This window comes from Asterias amurensis, chromosome 11 (assembly GCF_032118995.1).
Source record: "Asterias amurensis chromosome 11, ASM3211899v1".
Lineage (NCBI taxonomy): Eukaryota > Metazoa > Echinodermata > Asteroidea > Forcipulatida > Asteriidae > Asterias > Asterias amurensis.
The window spans coordinates 6,940,599-6,957,726 of record NC_092658.1 but is presented as its reverse complement, the minus strand read 5'-3'; the positions used below and the strand labels follow the sequence as shown (position 1 = coordinate 6,957,726).

General features: G+C 35.2%; 1 protein-coding gene across 7 annotated transcripts in view; it reads left to right on the top strand.

Moving 5' to 3' along the window:
• Positions 1-17,128, top strand: part of LOC139943847 (voltage-dependent T-type calcium channel subunit alpha-1G-like) — a 165,654-nt gene that overhangs the window by 52,701 nt on the left and 95,825 nt on the right. For 6 of the 7 annotated variants that reach the window (XM_071940688.1, XM_071940693.1, XM_071940691.1 and 3 more), the window contains exons 2-3: positions 4,866-5,108; positions 11,639-11,659. In XM_071940688.1, the coding sequence (XP_071796789.1) occupies positions 4,866-5,108; positions 11,639-11,659 (264 nt within the window). The remainder of the gene's footprint in view (positions 1-4,865; positions 5,109-11,638; positions 11,660-17,128) is intronic. The other variant, XM_071940690.1, reaches the window with a different exon arrangement.

Here is a 17,128-nt window from a genome sequence, read left to right as displayed (position 1 = left end):
ATCCCATGCTTCTCATAACAAGCAAATGGCTGATAAGCCAAAGCCATGAAAGAGAGAGGTTTACCACACTGTGGTCTTTTTGATATCAATTAAAGGCTTGATGCTTTTTCTTTACGTCAGAAGAACATCTACCCTCATTAGGTTCAGTCATAAAACAACAACATTCACACTAAAGTAGATTTTTATATAAAAAAGTACCTTCAATTTGTGGGGAAGAGTCACTGAAGGTATGTGCTGTACTTAATCACGAGAGAAGATTGATTTATGTTAAACTTCTCTCAAATGGATACAGGATGAAAAACATCACGATGGAAGTGAGGGTTGGCAAAAACAAAAGTAGTGACGTTTTAGGCTCCTTGCAGACAGCAACACTAAGTAACGGGTAATACTTAACGAGAGACAAGATACATGAGCATCTCAACAACAGTCTGTGCAGCTTTTAAACTCCACCATCAAAGTACAGACATATGACGCAGATGGGATATTAATAGCTGTGTATTCAAGATGGTGCTGTTACTATAGCAACCCACTTGAGCAGTGACCACTCATTGCGGCTAGGTCTGTATGTTACAAGGCCCTCATCATCATTTCTGACCTTTGACCCGCTCTGACGGATGGTTGGAGCTCCTTAGGTACGGAGTTTAAACACTTGAGGCTGTGTCTACAGAAACATCTGTGGGATTCCACGCTTGCCGTTAGTTCACCACTTTGCAATTCACAGTGTGGGCAAAGTCCGGGTTCTTTAAAACACTGCACTATCTGAATGGCTCCTCACATAAAAAACCATTAATCATATTGATGTCAATGGATAAAGTGGAGAAAATTTGATTTGAATTTTTGTTTTTGTGTCCCGTCATTTTTTTTTATAGTAATTATGAGAGTAATTTTGTTAAAGTTACACTTATGAGTGAAAATTGAGGCACTTTTAAGCTTCATCAAACATAGCTATCAATTTTTGTTTCATTTGTTATTGATGCAAGTTCCCCCCAAACAAGTTTAAAAGCCACTCTTGGTATGGGGCTACAAGAGGAAAATTGTTTAAAGTGGAAAGAACTCCAGGGAGCTGAAGGTAGGAATTGATATTCCTCTTAAAACAGTCTAGATTGTAGAATGGAGGGAAACATGCAAGGAGTTCTGAAGAGGTGCAGCATGTGGAACAAAGCTGTTTGAATGGCTCTAATGGGGGAGGGACCTACCGCAAACCAATCAAAGTTGTTAAGAACAGAATCTGCTCAGAAGAGAAAACGTTTGCCTTACAGAAAAAGGTTACTAGACAAAATACCATATCAGGTATATTGTTTGCAATTTGATCCCTGCAAATTTTTGCCAATAACAAATATATATCTGTAGCATCTTTTCATGCTGAACAATGTCTGTGAACAGACAATTGTGCTGAGCAGATTTTTGTCCACAATTTTGTTTAAGGAAAGAAACAGTTTATAAAAAGAAGACAATATAGTTATGGTATTTTGGTTGGTAAATTGTTTCTTCTCAGCAGTATTGCTAAGCGTGCTTACAGCATGACGTCAGTACGCCAAGATTACAACGCAGTTTCATAGCTTGTATTTACCATGTAGGAAACTGCGACTGCAAAAACACTGTAGAATTATTCACAGTGTACATTTCAAATGCTATTTTTGTGAACATTGAATTGATTACTAAGTGAAAATGTCCATTGTCGTGGCACTATCTTGGGTTGTAATGTTTGTTCTATCACCCCAACAAAACAATGGTTGACATTTAAGCTAGGAGTTCTGAAGGAAAAACTTCTGTTGTTGGTGGATAGATATTAAGTCACATGCACTGTAAAGTTGTTTCTATTACTGCAAGAAGAAACCACAGAACAATACGCTATAGAATTAATGGACATTAAATATAAAAAAATAATGAATGGTTGGGGTTTTCAATTTTCCCTTCTTGTCAAATTGATATACAGCTTCAAAAGACTCTGAAGTTAAAACTGTTGTGTATTTTTAAAACCATTTTGCTATTTTTGCTCATCTTTTTTTATCAGTGATTTTAATGTTTTTCTTGCCTGTACAGCGCTTTGAAACAGTGTATAAATGCATTTAAGTTTAAGTTAAGTTAAAAAGTTCATTCTTCCGTAAGCCCCGCCCACCTCACACAAGTTGGCTCCAACGATTACAAGAAGCCCTAAGAAGAATTTTGTTGAATTTTTTACTTTTGTTAGAAATTCTGTGCGCAAATTGAAGTGAAGTTTAACGGTAAATACTAAAGTTTTTTTGTTTGTTTGTTTGTTTTATTTCCAAAGTGTATCTTTCATACAGAGATTGTAAGTGTAAATGCAAACGCATTAGGCAGACTCAACTCAAATTTAAGAAAGAACGAGACAAGATTTACTAGATTAATAACCATAATGTGAGCCAAAGAGGGGAGGGAGTGGGGGGGGGCATTGTTATTTGAGCTTCACCCCCACTTTTGTGTTTTGTTAGTGCTTCGATTTATACACTTACTCTTCACCATTGCGCTTTAAGAGTCACCATAACTTAAAGGAGGAGATTTTCCACCATTGGGGCCATACGGTAAGCAAGGTTGCAAAGAAAAATGTTATGGCTCTTCATTAATGGTGAGCTGCGCTTTAATACACCCACCATTTTCTACCCACAGTGTTTAAGTGCCAAAATGCTGTACTAGCTGTGAAGTAACGTGAAGTATGCACGCACACAAGAAGACATTCCTTGCTAATCTTGTTTGGATATTTAAGTTATGTTTTCTTGCTCATAGTAAGCAGAGTTGCTTAACCACCCTTTCACAAATGTTATTAGCAAAAGTTCTTTTTACATTTATCAGTAAGGATTCAAGTTTAGATAAAGAATATCAGCACGATGACATACTTTATTCAACACACTTTAATGATGTCACATAGAGGGAATGTGTCAGTGTTTTTTTTCTTTTCCGAGTGACGTTTCCCCCGATGCTCCGTCAAAAGAACAAGTTATTTGCCACGCGCATTATCCCATGCCAGATGTCTGCAGATTCTAACCTTGACATTTTGCCGATGAACGTTATAAATGCTTAATATATCCAATGATATATCAACTGACTTGAAGGAATGCTGGGCCAGCTTATTCCCTGGGACCTTAAAGATTTCTACATCTGACAACCCCCCCCCCCCCCCCCAACATTAATGTTCTTAGGTTCCAATCACCTTTTTTTCTTCCTGGGTACATTTCAAATTATAATGTTAAAGCAGAAGTGTGTTGATATTGTGTGTCTGCAATATGAACAACCGCAAAATTCATACTTGCAATACTATCAAATTGCTTTTGCTTTTTTATTTTTTTATTTTTTTTATTTTGTTATTATGCATTGCCACCCCCCCCCCCCATGTTGTAAGGATCCCTTCACCTTTTTTTTTTCCTGTGTACATATTTCAAATTATAATGTTAAATCAGTGATGTGTGATGATTTTATATAATGTGTGATGATTTTATAATCCCACAAAATTATTGCCCTCAAAATTCATACTTGTAATTCTGTTGACAATTTTCTTCATCTCACCCCCTCTCCCCGCCACAATGCTCTAAGGATTCCTTCACCTTTGTTTAGTTCCTGGGTGCACTTCAAATTATAATGTTAAAGCAGAAGTGTGTTGAGTTGATATTAGGATAGATTGTAATTAAACAAGAGTTGTCCTTCGATTGAGATGATCTTCAATAGTGAGAATTTTTTTGTGATGAAGAGAGAGAGACAGAGACGACGTCATCGGTTTCAAGGCATGGCTTAATGCAGAGGTGTTGTTTTATTTCCATTGAGGCCTTTTTGAGATGGATTCAGGAGGCCTTTACCTTTTTGGGGTTATCTCTGTAGATAAATAAGAATGTATAATGGTGGCACTAAAGTGGTGTTAAAGCCATTGGACCCTTTCGGTACAGAAAAAAAAAAAAAAGTTCACAGATTTAATTTACAGGGTTTACAGAAGGTAATGGTGAAAGACTTCTCTTGAAATATTAGTCCATCAAATGCTTTACTATTTGAGAAAATGGTAAAACAATATAAATTCTCGTTAGCGAGAATTACGGATTTGTTATAAACACATGTCATGACACGGCAAAACGCGCAAAAACAGGAGTGGGTTTTCCCGTTATTTTCTCCCGACTCTGATGTCCGATTCAGCCTAAATTTCCACAGGATTGTTATTTTATATATAAGTTGTGATACACCAAGTGTGGGACTTGGACAATACTGTTTACCGAAATTGTATAATGGCTTTAATCTCCTTTCAAAATATGATTTTTGTTTGTATAATTATTGGAAAGTATTGCAAGTACGAATTTTGTTGACATTCGTCGTTTTGTGGACTTATTTATTTTGGGGTGTTCTTGTTTTTTTTAATGAAATTCAGATATTGCTCTTTCGTGTTGATCAGTAAATTATTTTTAATATCTGCCATTATTTACGATTACCACAGTGAAAGTAATTTTACAAGGCGAGGATGAAATTGAGATGGAAACATTATTTTGATCTATGATTATTAAAATATGAATATATTTATCATCAGATAATTTATTGATCATGGTTATATTTATTGATCATCTGGCTATTCATTGATCCTTTGACTTACTGATCACCTGACTATTTAATTGATCCTTTGACTATGTATTGATCATCTAACTAGTTATACTCATCTGATTATTTATTGATCATCTGACTATTTACCGATCACCTGACTATTTATTGATCCTTTGACTATTTATTGATCATCTGACTGTTTTGTTGATTATCTGAATATTTATAAATCATCTGACTACTTATTGCTCATCCGATTATTTATTTATTGATCATCCGTCTATTAATTGATCCTTGTAGCAATATTTTGTAATTTCCTTAACTGCCTTTCTCACTTGGTTTGAGCGGATCAGCATGGCAGTCATCATATTGAACTGTATAACCCTCGGCATGTATCTACCTTGCGAGAAAGAGTGCAACACGGTACGATGCGTGGTTCTAGACGGCTTTGACCACTTCATCTTCGCATTCTTCGCTGCTGAGATGGTCATCAAACTTCTGGCCATGGGGGTCAAAGGTCAACAAGGGTACTTTCATGAGACATGGAATCGCCTTGATTGTTTTATCGTCGTGGCTGGGTGAGTTATCTGTGTTGCCTGTAAATGTCATTCACTGCATGCAGCTTTGATGTTCTTAAGGAAAAAAAAAGGGTTTAATTAAGTAGCATCAACTAAATGCAATTTACTTGTTTGATTCGTTGAAGAAAGAAGTAAACATGTTTGTTTTGTGGTGATGCCATGTGTGTATCTACTTGCCAGATAGATTATTGAGAATCTGTCTTGTTACCGCAAACCAAATATATATTGATACCTCACCATACAATGCCTCAAATCCCATACAGGAGTAAACATCTATACAATTTTAAAATCTAAATTTGTTCTTTCCTTTTTTGGTTTTCTGTGTTTTAGAAAGGATACACTAAGCTTTTTTAAAATCCAAAATATGAGCTGTACTGCTTTAAATTGTAAGAAAAAAGAAGAAGCAATATTTATCTGTGATTTATTGAAAGGCAGAAATTGCCAGACCTTTCGTCTTTGCCCGTGATCGATTAGCATGGCAGGTGTTCTCTAACTTTTCAACTCAGTAGGTTTCATTGAAATGTTATCTACACGCTGACCTTTAGGATTGTTAGAAATGACATCACAGCTCCGTCTCAGATCCATCTCAGATCCAGCTCAGGTCCTGCTCCGAGAATGTTGGAGGTGTGAACATCGCTGGATTTATTTATGGGCTGGGTCAGCGCTAGATGAATGTTGAATAATTTCACACCTTTAAAGGGAAAGTACACCTTTGGTTTTTGGAGCCGTCCGATCGTTTTAATTCCGTATACTATAAAGATAAGTTTATAAAATTTCATTTCAAAAGGTGGTTGGTTTTTGAGATACCGCAGAAAATCTGGAGTGAATATGTCTACGCAGGAAAAAGAATTGCTAATAGGAATGAACAAATCTGAGAAGTGTTACTGACAGTATGCTTCTCAGATTCAAATCTTGGGGCATAAAAAGTAAATTGTTTATTTAAAATGCTTTATACTATTGAGAGCTGCCGAAAGCTTCTTACACATACTGTTTTATTGCCATTCACTTTAAGAGTGATTAACAAACACATACCTCTTGCTTTAAAAAAAGGGAGAATTAAAGGCAGTGGACACTATTGGTAATTACTCAAGATAATTATTACCATAAAACCTTACTTAGTAATGAGTAATGTGGAGACGTTGGTAGTATACAACATTGTGAGAAAAGGCTCCCTCTGAAGTAATGTAGTTTTCCAGAAAAAAGTAGTTTTCCACGAATTTGATTTCGAGACCTCAAGTTAAGAATTTGAGGTCTCGAAATCAAGCATCTGAAAGCACACAACTTCGTGTGACAAGTGTTTTTTTCTTCTTTCATAGTTATCTCGCAACTCCGACGACCAATCGAGCTCAAATTTTCACAGGTGTGTTATTTTATGCATATGTTGAGATACACCAAGTGAGAAGACTGGTCGTTGACATCTACCAATAGTGTCCAGTGTCTTTAAATGAGAAAGTTTCCTGTGGTGAAAACTTCTTTACTTCAAGCTTTTAAATACATGAGTTGCATCATCCCTTTAAAGCTGTTGAAAAAGTACTTTCAACTTCTAGGATGTCAATAGTTCAATGCGTTTGATGACGCGTTATGTTTTTTGTACCTGACTGTTATCTTGTAGGCCTATACGCTACGATAAATTACTTCATTAAGCTAATGGATATACTATAATAATAGTAGTGATAACACTCGGCTCTTATGTAGCGCTTTTTACATCCGAAGGGCATCCCATATGCTTAGTATAATTACTACAGGTATACTGAGCTGTATTTGAGTTTATAAGACACATTTTACAAAATACGTATTTATACCTCAGGTTACAGCTTACAAGATGCTGTGTTGCAAACTTAGCACAACGTACTATGACAGAAACAAAGGGGTGAACCCCTTCTTTTAACTATAACTGCACTGGGTTCTTTTACGAGCGTTTCACAACACACAGGACCAACGGCTTTACGTCCCATCCATATGTCCATGGACCGGGACTTGAACCCACTCTGCTGATCAGAAGGGATAAACAAGAATTTGTAATACTTTTTCAAAATCTTAAAACATACAAACTGACATGGCATTCCCAAGACCATGCTTGAGGCAGATATGTCCACGCAGGAAGAAAAATCCCTAATAGGAATACACAATCTGAGAAACGTTACTGACTGTAAGGCTTCTCAGAATCTAATTTGGGGGCATAAAAAGTTGATATCTTTTACATAACCACACTACTTCAAAGTGAAATACTTCTCAAAATACTTTGTACTATCATAAGCTGCTGTAGTCTTCTAACCAAAAGATTTGAAGAAGTACCAAATGTACTTTCCCTTTAACTCCAGTAAATTTGTCAAAACATGAATAATTTTTGGTCTGAAAATCAGAATAAATATTAAAATGCTGATTCATCCCTGCCATTATTTGTTTCAATTCTGATCATAATCATGAAATTGAAGCGAACACTAATTTGTTTTGAATGTTTGCTGCAAATTAAAGCGTGAAGACCTCATGCAGTTGTTATGAACGCAGGAATGTTGGGAGTCTGGAACCCCGTCACTTTGAAAGCATTTCACTTCAATTAATTCATTTACGCACTTCCTCCTGACTATGATGCCGCTGTGAACTGTGTTTCTCATTCGCATAATAACAATTAATTTATTCTTTATGACAAAATAGAAAACAAATACTATTTATGGCTGGTTTTGAGTTAAGTTAAAACTATTCAGACCAGAATGGAAATTTCAGTGTGTGTATTGTTTATCTAAACTAGCAGCCATGTGTGAGGAAAGTAGCACACAAAAAAACCTTTTATTGATTTGTTTTCGTATGAGATACAACAGTCTTTTCACAATCGATAAAGGAACAAAAGCGCTTATGATTTTAACGATAGCTTTGATCAAGAGCAGACCTGATGGTACACGTACAAAGTGTTGGCGATTTGATGCAATTTTGTCATTGTTTGGATGGTCGCCAACAAATCATTTCTTATTTATTTTTGAAATTACGAGGATTGGGGATGAAAGAAGCTTTTTTGAGTTTATGTAAATATATAAACCTATTACGCTTCCTACCTTATAGTAATAATAATAATAATAATAATAATAATAATAATAATAATATTAATAATAATAATAGTAATAATAGCTGCTGCTGCTGCTGCTGCTGCTGCTGCTGCAGCAGCAGCAGCAGCATTATTTATTATTATTATTATTATCAATGCAATTCAATATAACATTTATTTCCATCTTGAACGGTACTTTACAGAATGCAGAAGACAATATTGTGGAGGCCAGTTCTACAATAAGTTAATGTATTGTTGCATATAATAACCAAATTTGTAACTAGATATAGACATTCTGGGGACCGAAGCTGTTCTTGATATTTTCACCCTCATAAAAAGTTGATTTCAAAATTTCAAAAATTAATTCACTGTGAAGAAATACATCCCATAGAGTTAGTACTAGCAGGAGGACATTGAAGACAGTCTTCAGAGACTGTATGCATCTAAAAAGCAATCAGTTTAAAGGCAGTGGACACTATTGGTAATTACTCAAAATAATTATCAGCAAAAAACCTCACTTCGTAATGAGTAACGGGGAGAGGTTGATAGTATAAAACATTGTGAGAAACGGCTCCCCCTGAAGTGACGTAGTTCTACAGAAAGAAGTAATTTTCCACGAATTTGATTTCGAGACCTCAAGTTTAGAATTTGAGGTCTCGAAATCAAGCATCTGAAAGCACACAACTTCGTGTGTCAAGGGTGTTTTTTCTTTCAAAGTTATCTCTGAACTCCTACGACCAATCGAGCTCAAATTTTCACGGGTTTGTTATTTTATGCATATGTTGAGATACACCAAGTGAGGAGACTGGTCTTTGACATTTACCAATAGTGTCCATTGTCTTTAAGTTTCATATTTTTATTACAATTTAAAATTTAATGAAAACTGAACAAAGTATTTCTTGAACACCTTCACTGACTCTTGTGGTTCATGTGAATGTATCATGTACAGTCATTTCAGTAATAACTTCTTGGTTCTGAGATACAGCTACAGTATGTGCTGTGTTCGTTGGTTTAGTTTTATTTGTGTATGTTGTCATGTACATCAATTCATTATAGGGCATCAAAGAGGATGATTTAAAAAAAATGGGGGATCAACACACGACAATTTACATTTGAATATATCATTATAAGTTTCTGTGTGGAAGGAATACTTATTGTACTTCCTTATGTTGAGTAACAAGGTTTTGAGTTTTACACTTCACCATAATCAGGGCCCGGTTTCATGAGAGCTTCTTAAGCAGGGCTTTAAAAATGTTCTGCTTAGCAAAAATTAAGCAAGATAACAGTCACATATTGTACATGTGACATGTTATTTTAGCTGGTAACTTTATCCAGGTAAGTATAGTTTTGATGCTGTTTGTGCTTTGAGCAGCTTTATGACGTCAGGCCCAGATTCTAACAGTTTGAGTGTTTACCAAATGATGATGGATTGCATCAGATTAAGAACTGATCCCGGTAGTTATTTAAACCATTCCTTTAACGTAAGGGATGAGCAGCGGAATTGCCCAGGGCTCTGTCCCACATGAATCGATATTCTAGTATCTTTCCTTCTGAGAGAGGATCAGAGATTCAGAATGATGACCTGGCCAAAAATGAACCAGAACAAGAGACGAGACTATAGAGACTCCCCATGCTGGGAGCAATTAGTCATACCACTTAGGTCTCTCAAGATCAAATCAAGAGTTGTGTTTTCCTTGAAATTTTTCTGTATTCAGGCCTGGAATTTTATCTTTGAAAGCGCAAGGCTGTTTCCATTCTGAAAAGGGCACTTCCATTGGAAAACCATAAAGTCAATAGGAATTTTAAAGGGGGCACTAAGGGCCAGGGGCAATGGAGGGCATTGGCCTGCGAGTTATTCCAGTCCTGTGTATTTTGGCCCTTCATTTTTCCCTCAAACTTAATGAAGGTTAAAATCAGCCTTAGTCTCCGAACTCATACCATAGAGAAAGGACCTTTCTCTATGCTCAAACAAATCACAACAATAAGTAACCTCAAGAAATGCTTAAGATTTGATTAAAACCCTTCCCCTTTCAAAGACAACGTCCAGACATTGCTAATATCGTTGAGTTTTTGACCTAAGTTTGTTCTTGTAAAAATGTCTAAAAGAGAAATTTGAAACAGAAATTTGGTTTTGTTTCAGAAGCAAAGATACTATGTTCACATGGAAAACATTTGAAAATGTTTATTCAGGATGTGACCTTTACTTTAACCCTTTTTGGTTTGAGTGAAAGTATGTCAGATCTTTGAGCAGTTTCCGGCTACTTTTTGGTTTGAGTGAAAGTATGTCAGATCTTTGAGCAGTTTCCGGCTACTTTGGGGATTTTGATACAAGCCATTTTAGCCTGCTATGGTCTTTAAAGGGTTAAGTCAATGTTCACAATTGCCAACTATGTTACCATTCTAATAAGTTGCATTTGAGAATAATCCAAGTTTAAGAACAGCCTCTGTTATTCCGACTAGTAGGTTTCATCTTTAAAATATTGGATTGATGGGAACTAACTTAGTCAATAAACGATACAGTCCCTAAATTAGTCAATAAAAGATACAGTCCCTTTAAACGACTTGAGAGAGAGGATGGCTAGAACTTAAATAAAAAAGCCTGTTGTTCAATCTTAACTTTTGATGCGTTTTGTACTTTTGTTGTTTTGTGGGGTTTTTTTCCTTATAAAACTTTGGTCTTGTAAAAAATTTGCAGGTCCAGTAAAAATGCTGAGCAACAAGCCCTGTGGTCTTGTGAATTTTTTCCTGAAATTCAAGCCCTGTATTACACACTTTATCTTTGAAGTAATTCTTCTCTTCTACCCCCCCCCCCCCAAGCCCCCCCCCCCTCCAAGTTTATTTTCCGGTCTAGTGTGGAGCTGTGACCTTAAACACAGTGATGCAATTGTCAGACCAAAGGGGATTGAATCATTCTTTTGATTATTTGATTTGTGTCAGTGTGTATTATTATGTATCAAATATCTAACATTCTTTGAATATTTCTCCCTTGCAGTTCAGTTTTTAAACCTCCTCTATTATTAAAAATGTTATAATGATTTTTATAACTAATACAATTATGAAATTTCATAAGAAGGATAGTGCAGTTGATGTACATTTTTATGTTATGATTTGTGTGTATTATTAATTATGCATGTGGGGCTGCATTGTATGCACAGCGGGAGGCGGTTTCTATATTTTTTTCACCGCGGGTTCAACATTTTTGATCTGGTTTCTGCTTCTCTTATCCGGATTGGCAGCTAGAGCTACGGCTACGGCTATGGATGTTGCTAAGTGTGTTGCTAAGAATGTCCCATACTTCAATGCATGACGACATGGAAAGCTAGCCTTAGCCGTTGCTGTAGCCGCTAATTCGAACAGGGCCTTAGCTTCATTTGAATGTCTCTCCTTGCAGTAAATACAAATAAACTGAATACAATAGGATATATTGATTTGTTTCTATTTCTTAATTCAATCCTTCCTCCCTTTCTTTCCCTTGCCTTTGGTGATAAAGAGTTACCGAGTATTTCATGCAGTAAGTCTTCCTGTGTCCATTTTAATATTTGTCAAAAATTTTTATTTGATGTTTCAGATTGTTAATTAATATTTCATCTTCATCTGCATATTCATATTCCTATTCGATGCTCACTTAAACTTCATTCACAAATCCATCCATAATTAGCTCGGCACAATATACACAATGCATCTCATCGCTTAATGTGTATGAAATATTTCACTGATTTTTATATTTTTATATCAATAATCTTGTGAGATTAGATTCCAAGTGAAAATACTTCATGAGTCGAAGTGAAGGATTTCATCTCCATAAACAGGACAAATAAATAATGGTCTATTTGTGTCCTACACAACCAAAACATTTACGCTGCAGTGTGCTCTAAGCACTTCACAACCCCAAGCGAATTTGCTTGCTGAAATTCGATGAGGTTGCGCGATAGAGGGCTAGATTGAAAGTGTTTGTTATTTTAATGCTCTAGACTTAAAGCAGGAGTTTGCGAACTTCTTGCCTATTCACTCAATCCAATCCAAATAGAGATGTAATGTGAAGACTTAGAGTGCCCCTTTAATGTCTTGAGAGTAGAGCAAGTGAACACTCGGGATATCATCCTTATCCAAGTGACCGACTTTTCTTGGAGATGATGAAGCCTGGAATAAAAGCATGATTAAAATGACTCTCTGTTGACCCATAGAGTTTGTATTCTGTAACCCATCCTTCTGGAACGAACTCGAAACAAGCGACTGTCTTGACTGATTGGGAGCAGTTTTCAATATATCCCTACAAGTTGTGGGGACCATAGATGAAAAAAACATCCTAAATATTTGGTACAAAAAATGTGCCTTATTGTTCGATTTGCTTCAAATTTGTCCATGTTGGTTGAAGAAAACAGTCATCTTTCATGAATGCTATCTCTGGGTCAGTGGAGGTCATTGGACCACATACATGTAGGAACTCATTCATGTATTATGCAAATTCAATCATGACTAATTTACATACATGTACTGACATCTTAAAGGGCTGGTACAACATTGCCTTATTTCTCTGCGAGTAAGCAGTATACATGTAAATCTCACTTTATGTTGAGTTTCCAGTGAGCTTTACTGAGTAATGTTTCCTCATGATACTCAACTAAATTCAAGAAACTAAAAAAGCTCAAATTTTAATGCTCTATCCAATACAGTTTTCGCAGCATCAAATCATAGATATTTATGAGATCTATTTATTGAGCACCGATGGATTATTCTGATTAGATGTTGTACAATCTCTTTCATCATCACTCTCACACATTAAGAAGAATCTTAAATCGCTCTTTCACAATCTCGGTACGGTCCCAGCGAGGGCCCCAGTACGATGCACGTATATTTGTTAGATGATTTTATTGCAACATTAGATGAGGAGCATTTTAAGCATGTTAAGTTCAAGCCACTCTGCGTGTAATGTTTCATCCGCAGCATGCCTCAGCTTTTCTATCTTCAGCTTCATAAAAGCAAATCTTTAAGATTCAAGCTCTCTACGCTACTCTTTTTCATCTCTCTGCTTCTATTAATAGGCCTCTAGCTTTGGGCAGCCATCTTTGTTTTCCTTCTCATTAGGTCAATATGACCAAAATGAGGCTGAAGGTGACTAGTCTGGCCCCTGTCGGTCAAAGCATGATAATAAGCTTTGTACACAATGGAAACCAGACAAAGATGGCTGCTTGAGTGCAAGATCTATGTTGAAATGACTTTTGTAATGCATGTTCAAATCTGGAATAGGTACAAAATCTCATCATATGCACAATCTGCACAATAGTCTTTTGTTAGCCAGTTTTAGTTTGTAAAATTACTGATTTGCAAATTGAAAATTGGAAAGTAAACCATTAAAATCATCTCACTAGATTAGCCAATTATTTAGTTACTTTATTCAGTTTAGTCACTGTTTTGCAGATAATATTATTTACCGGTAACTCAGTCATATCTTCTTTGCATTTTCACTCGTCAAAATAGTAACAGTTTTCAAGATAAAACCATTATTCTACGATGATCAGCAGCTCTGAAAGGAACAGGTTTTTTTTTATTGAGGGGAATATTTAGCTTTCTACTCTTACCATTTTTATTCCATTTGTTATTCCATAAGTTGAAACTTATTTAGCAGTACAAATGAAAAAGATTCTTGTTAGATTCAGAACACTTGTTTTTTAAGTGGAATTTTAATTGGTTAAATTTACCACTAAGACAAGTATTTTGAAAATAGTTAACAAGAAAACAATTATTAATAAGGGAAAAATATTTTTTGTTTAATTAGTAATAAAATAAATACACAAATAATAAAAAAAATTTTTGTAATAAGAAAAAATAAACAAGACTTTTATGTGAACATTTGGGTGTTAGATATCCAAATAGACTATTTTTCAGCTGTGAGTTCTGAAAACATCCAACGCTCATGGTGATAAAAATAACCCCATAATAAATATTAATTTCCTGCCGTATTACTTGAGCTATACAATCATATTCAGTTTCCTGGGGTTCGTCAATTCAGTCACAATCCATGAATCTGTGGCTTACAGCACCTGGCAATTTTAGGTGCCTCTGGATATACCCAATAAGAAAAGATCAAACTCGACATGAAGTCTGCATCTCTGAGATCGTCATCATGGCCTTGAGTTTTCTCCCCCTCTCTTCTTTTTATTATTATATATTATCAACCATTCTAGTTAATCAATATGCAGACGTGGTTTTAAAGTCGCAGGAAAAAAAAAAAATCTTCCGAGATGGATAAATTTATCAATAGATTTGAAAGAGTCAAATTTCATTTTGGAAAAGGTTTCCATGACGACTGGATTACAATTGTAAGTGATCGTCTGTCGCTGACATGGAGAATTGATGTTGGGGGCTTAATTTTGTTATAATTCATGCACATTGTTGAGGCGTTTTTGACGTCGAGTCGAAACATGCTGTGACGCATTATGGATATGAATTTGTGTATGGGGGTATATACTAAATAATTAGACAGTTGAAGGATTGAAAAATACATTGTATATTGTGTGAAAATCTATGTATAGTGTAAAGGGAAATTCACAAATCAAATAAAGGGGAAACTGTAAAATATTCAAAGTTTTTCATTTGAAACACTACTTTTAAATTGTTCTTTTATTATTGAACAATTGCAGTGGACCATTGCCACCAATCCAAAAAAAAAAAACACTTGAACATTATTATTTTTTTTTTCCAGCAGCAAAATAAAACACAAACTCAGCTTATTAGAAAAGTATTTGTTTTGGCAGACAATTTGTATCAAAATGAAAGTGTAAGCTTAATTGTTGCTGTATTGACGCTGTAATGTAATCACATTTCTAATATGTTATGTGCACCATGCTGCATCTTCACACTGCCTCACCATCATTTCACTAAGCACTCTTTAAGTCTCACTGTTTGATGCATTTTGACTGACTTCCACTCTCGTCATGAACTCATGTTTGCAATCATTCTCACTTCAATAATTTAAACTGGCCATTTTGCTCATTTTTAAAACTGGAATAAAATAAAAAACATTAGAGAAAAACAGTTGTTAAAATACGATCTAAGCGCATGATTTCCTTTTTGAGGAAAAATGAAGCAATAGTGATACACCAAACAAATTTAAATAACATTTGTAGTTTTTTTTTAGTTTTGTTATAAAGTTTTATGCTGCTCATACTCCAAACTTCTATTTCAACCATTTGACTAAATGTCTGTCTTTCACAAACTCTGAAAAGAAAAGTCATCTTTCGATCATTAAAAAGAAAAATGAGAAAAAATGGCTGAGAGAAATTCCTCAATTTCAACAGAATATTATACAGCAAACAAGTTTTTTTTTATATTGATGGTTCCTAACTGAAGTTATGTGAACATCATAATAGTTTTGTAGCTATGAAACAAATTACATACTTGATTATTACAAGCCATTCCAGACTTTGTTTCTTACATCTTGATTAACGTATTCACGATTAAGAATGAGACTTTCTGTTTTTAAAATAATGAGAGTTTGATATTTCATTACTTTGGTTAGACTCTGATGGTATCTAAAAGTGAGCAAATTGGCCATGTTATCATTTTTTTAAGATACTTGTTTGTCAACAAAATGGACACAGAAAGACCCATCTCTTTAAAGGTACATGAAGTCCTCGGTTCGTTGGCTCTTTATTAATCTCCCCTTTTTTATCTCCCTTCTTACCCTTTTCATCCACATTGTTTACCCCCGTATTTTCTGGCTCCATTCATTTGTTTATCTACGTTTGTTCCTTAACCACCAAATACGTGGTTCGTTAATTCAGGCCCGATTGAAGAATTTCAAATCTCTGTAAAGCCAGTGAGAAGAACATCACTCTAAGTAGTGAGTTTTTACAGACAAAAAACAATTAAGATAAAATAAAAATCTCAAAATCCTTACAATGTCCCCCAAAATAAGAGACGTTTTGGGAGATTGTGGGACTTCAGTGAATACCAAACAAGAGACGGTCATTCTTGTTCATGCATTGTCTGTGAGTCATGTTTAGTTTAATATATTATTATTTTCCTGGAATTTTTGCACTATCTTTGGTTGCTAATCGGACATCAATTTTTACTTTCTGAGGTTCAGAGTTCATTTCAAAATGAGGCTTTTCCCTTAAACATGCTTCACCAACTTAGAAAGACCTTTTTCTCACTGGCGCTTTTATTCACTTTTAATTAAACATCATCAATTGCAATTAACCCATTTTTTGTTTCATTTTCCTGGGACGGAACCAAACTATTTGATTGTTTTGGTTGTCGATGGTGATCATGTATTTTAGAATAATTGAAAACTGCATTTTTTCTCTCACAGAGTTTCGTCTAGTTCCCAAGCACTCCTGGGTACTCTCACCATGCATCTGAGATGTCTGACTATTTTATATTTTATGTTTCAACCTTTAAACTAAACCTTAAGACATAAAACGTCAAGATTATTTGTTTGAGATACTGAGGTTGTTTTTGGATTTCTAAGCTGTGGTGGTTAAAGGAAAACTTACCAAGAGCACATCATGAAGAAGTAAACTCAGACCTTCAGATATTTTGTTATTTGCCGTTTTGTGCCTTGTCATTTTGTTTAACCTTAAACAGTGAATGGGATGTGCAATGTCTGTTTTTGCTGAAGTTGTTTGTCATTTATATTTGTATAATTGTAGGATACTTAATGCAAACATTAATGTTAAAATTTGATAGAGTGGAAATGTTGTTTCTCCTCCTCATAAGTCAAAGTACAACTCAAGTCAGTTGTTTTTAAGTCTCGCTAAATTGGTCAGATTGAATATATGCCCAAAGGTTGTTTCTTAGTAATTTAAATCTCTTGAATTTAAAATCCACCCTCCCCCCCTGAGAGGTATGAGTAATTTATCATTTCCGGAAGCTGTTTTACGACAGGAAAATCTTGAGATGTCCTTTTAAGATGTCATCTTCCCTGACTGGATACTGCTAAAATTTGTGGAAGATAGGGATTAGTTTTCTCCAATAA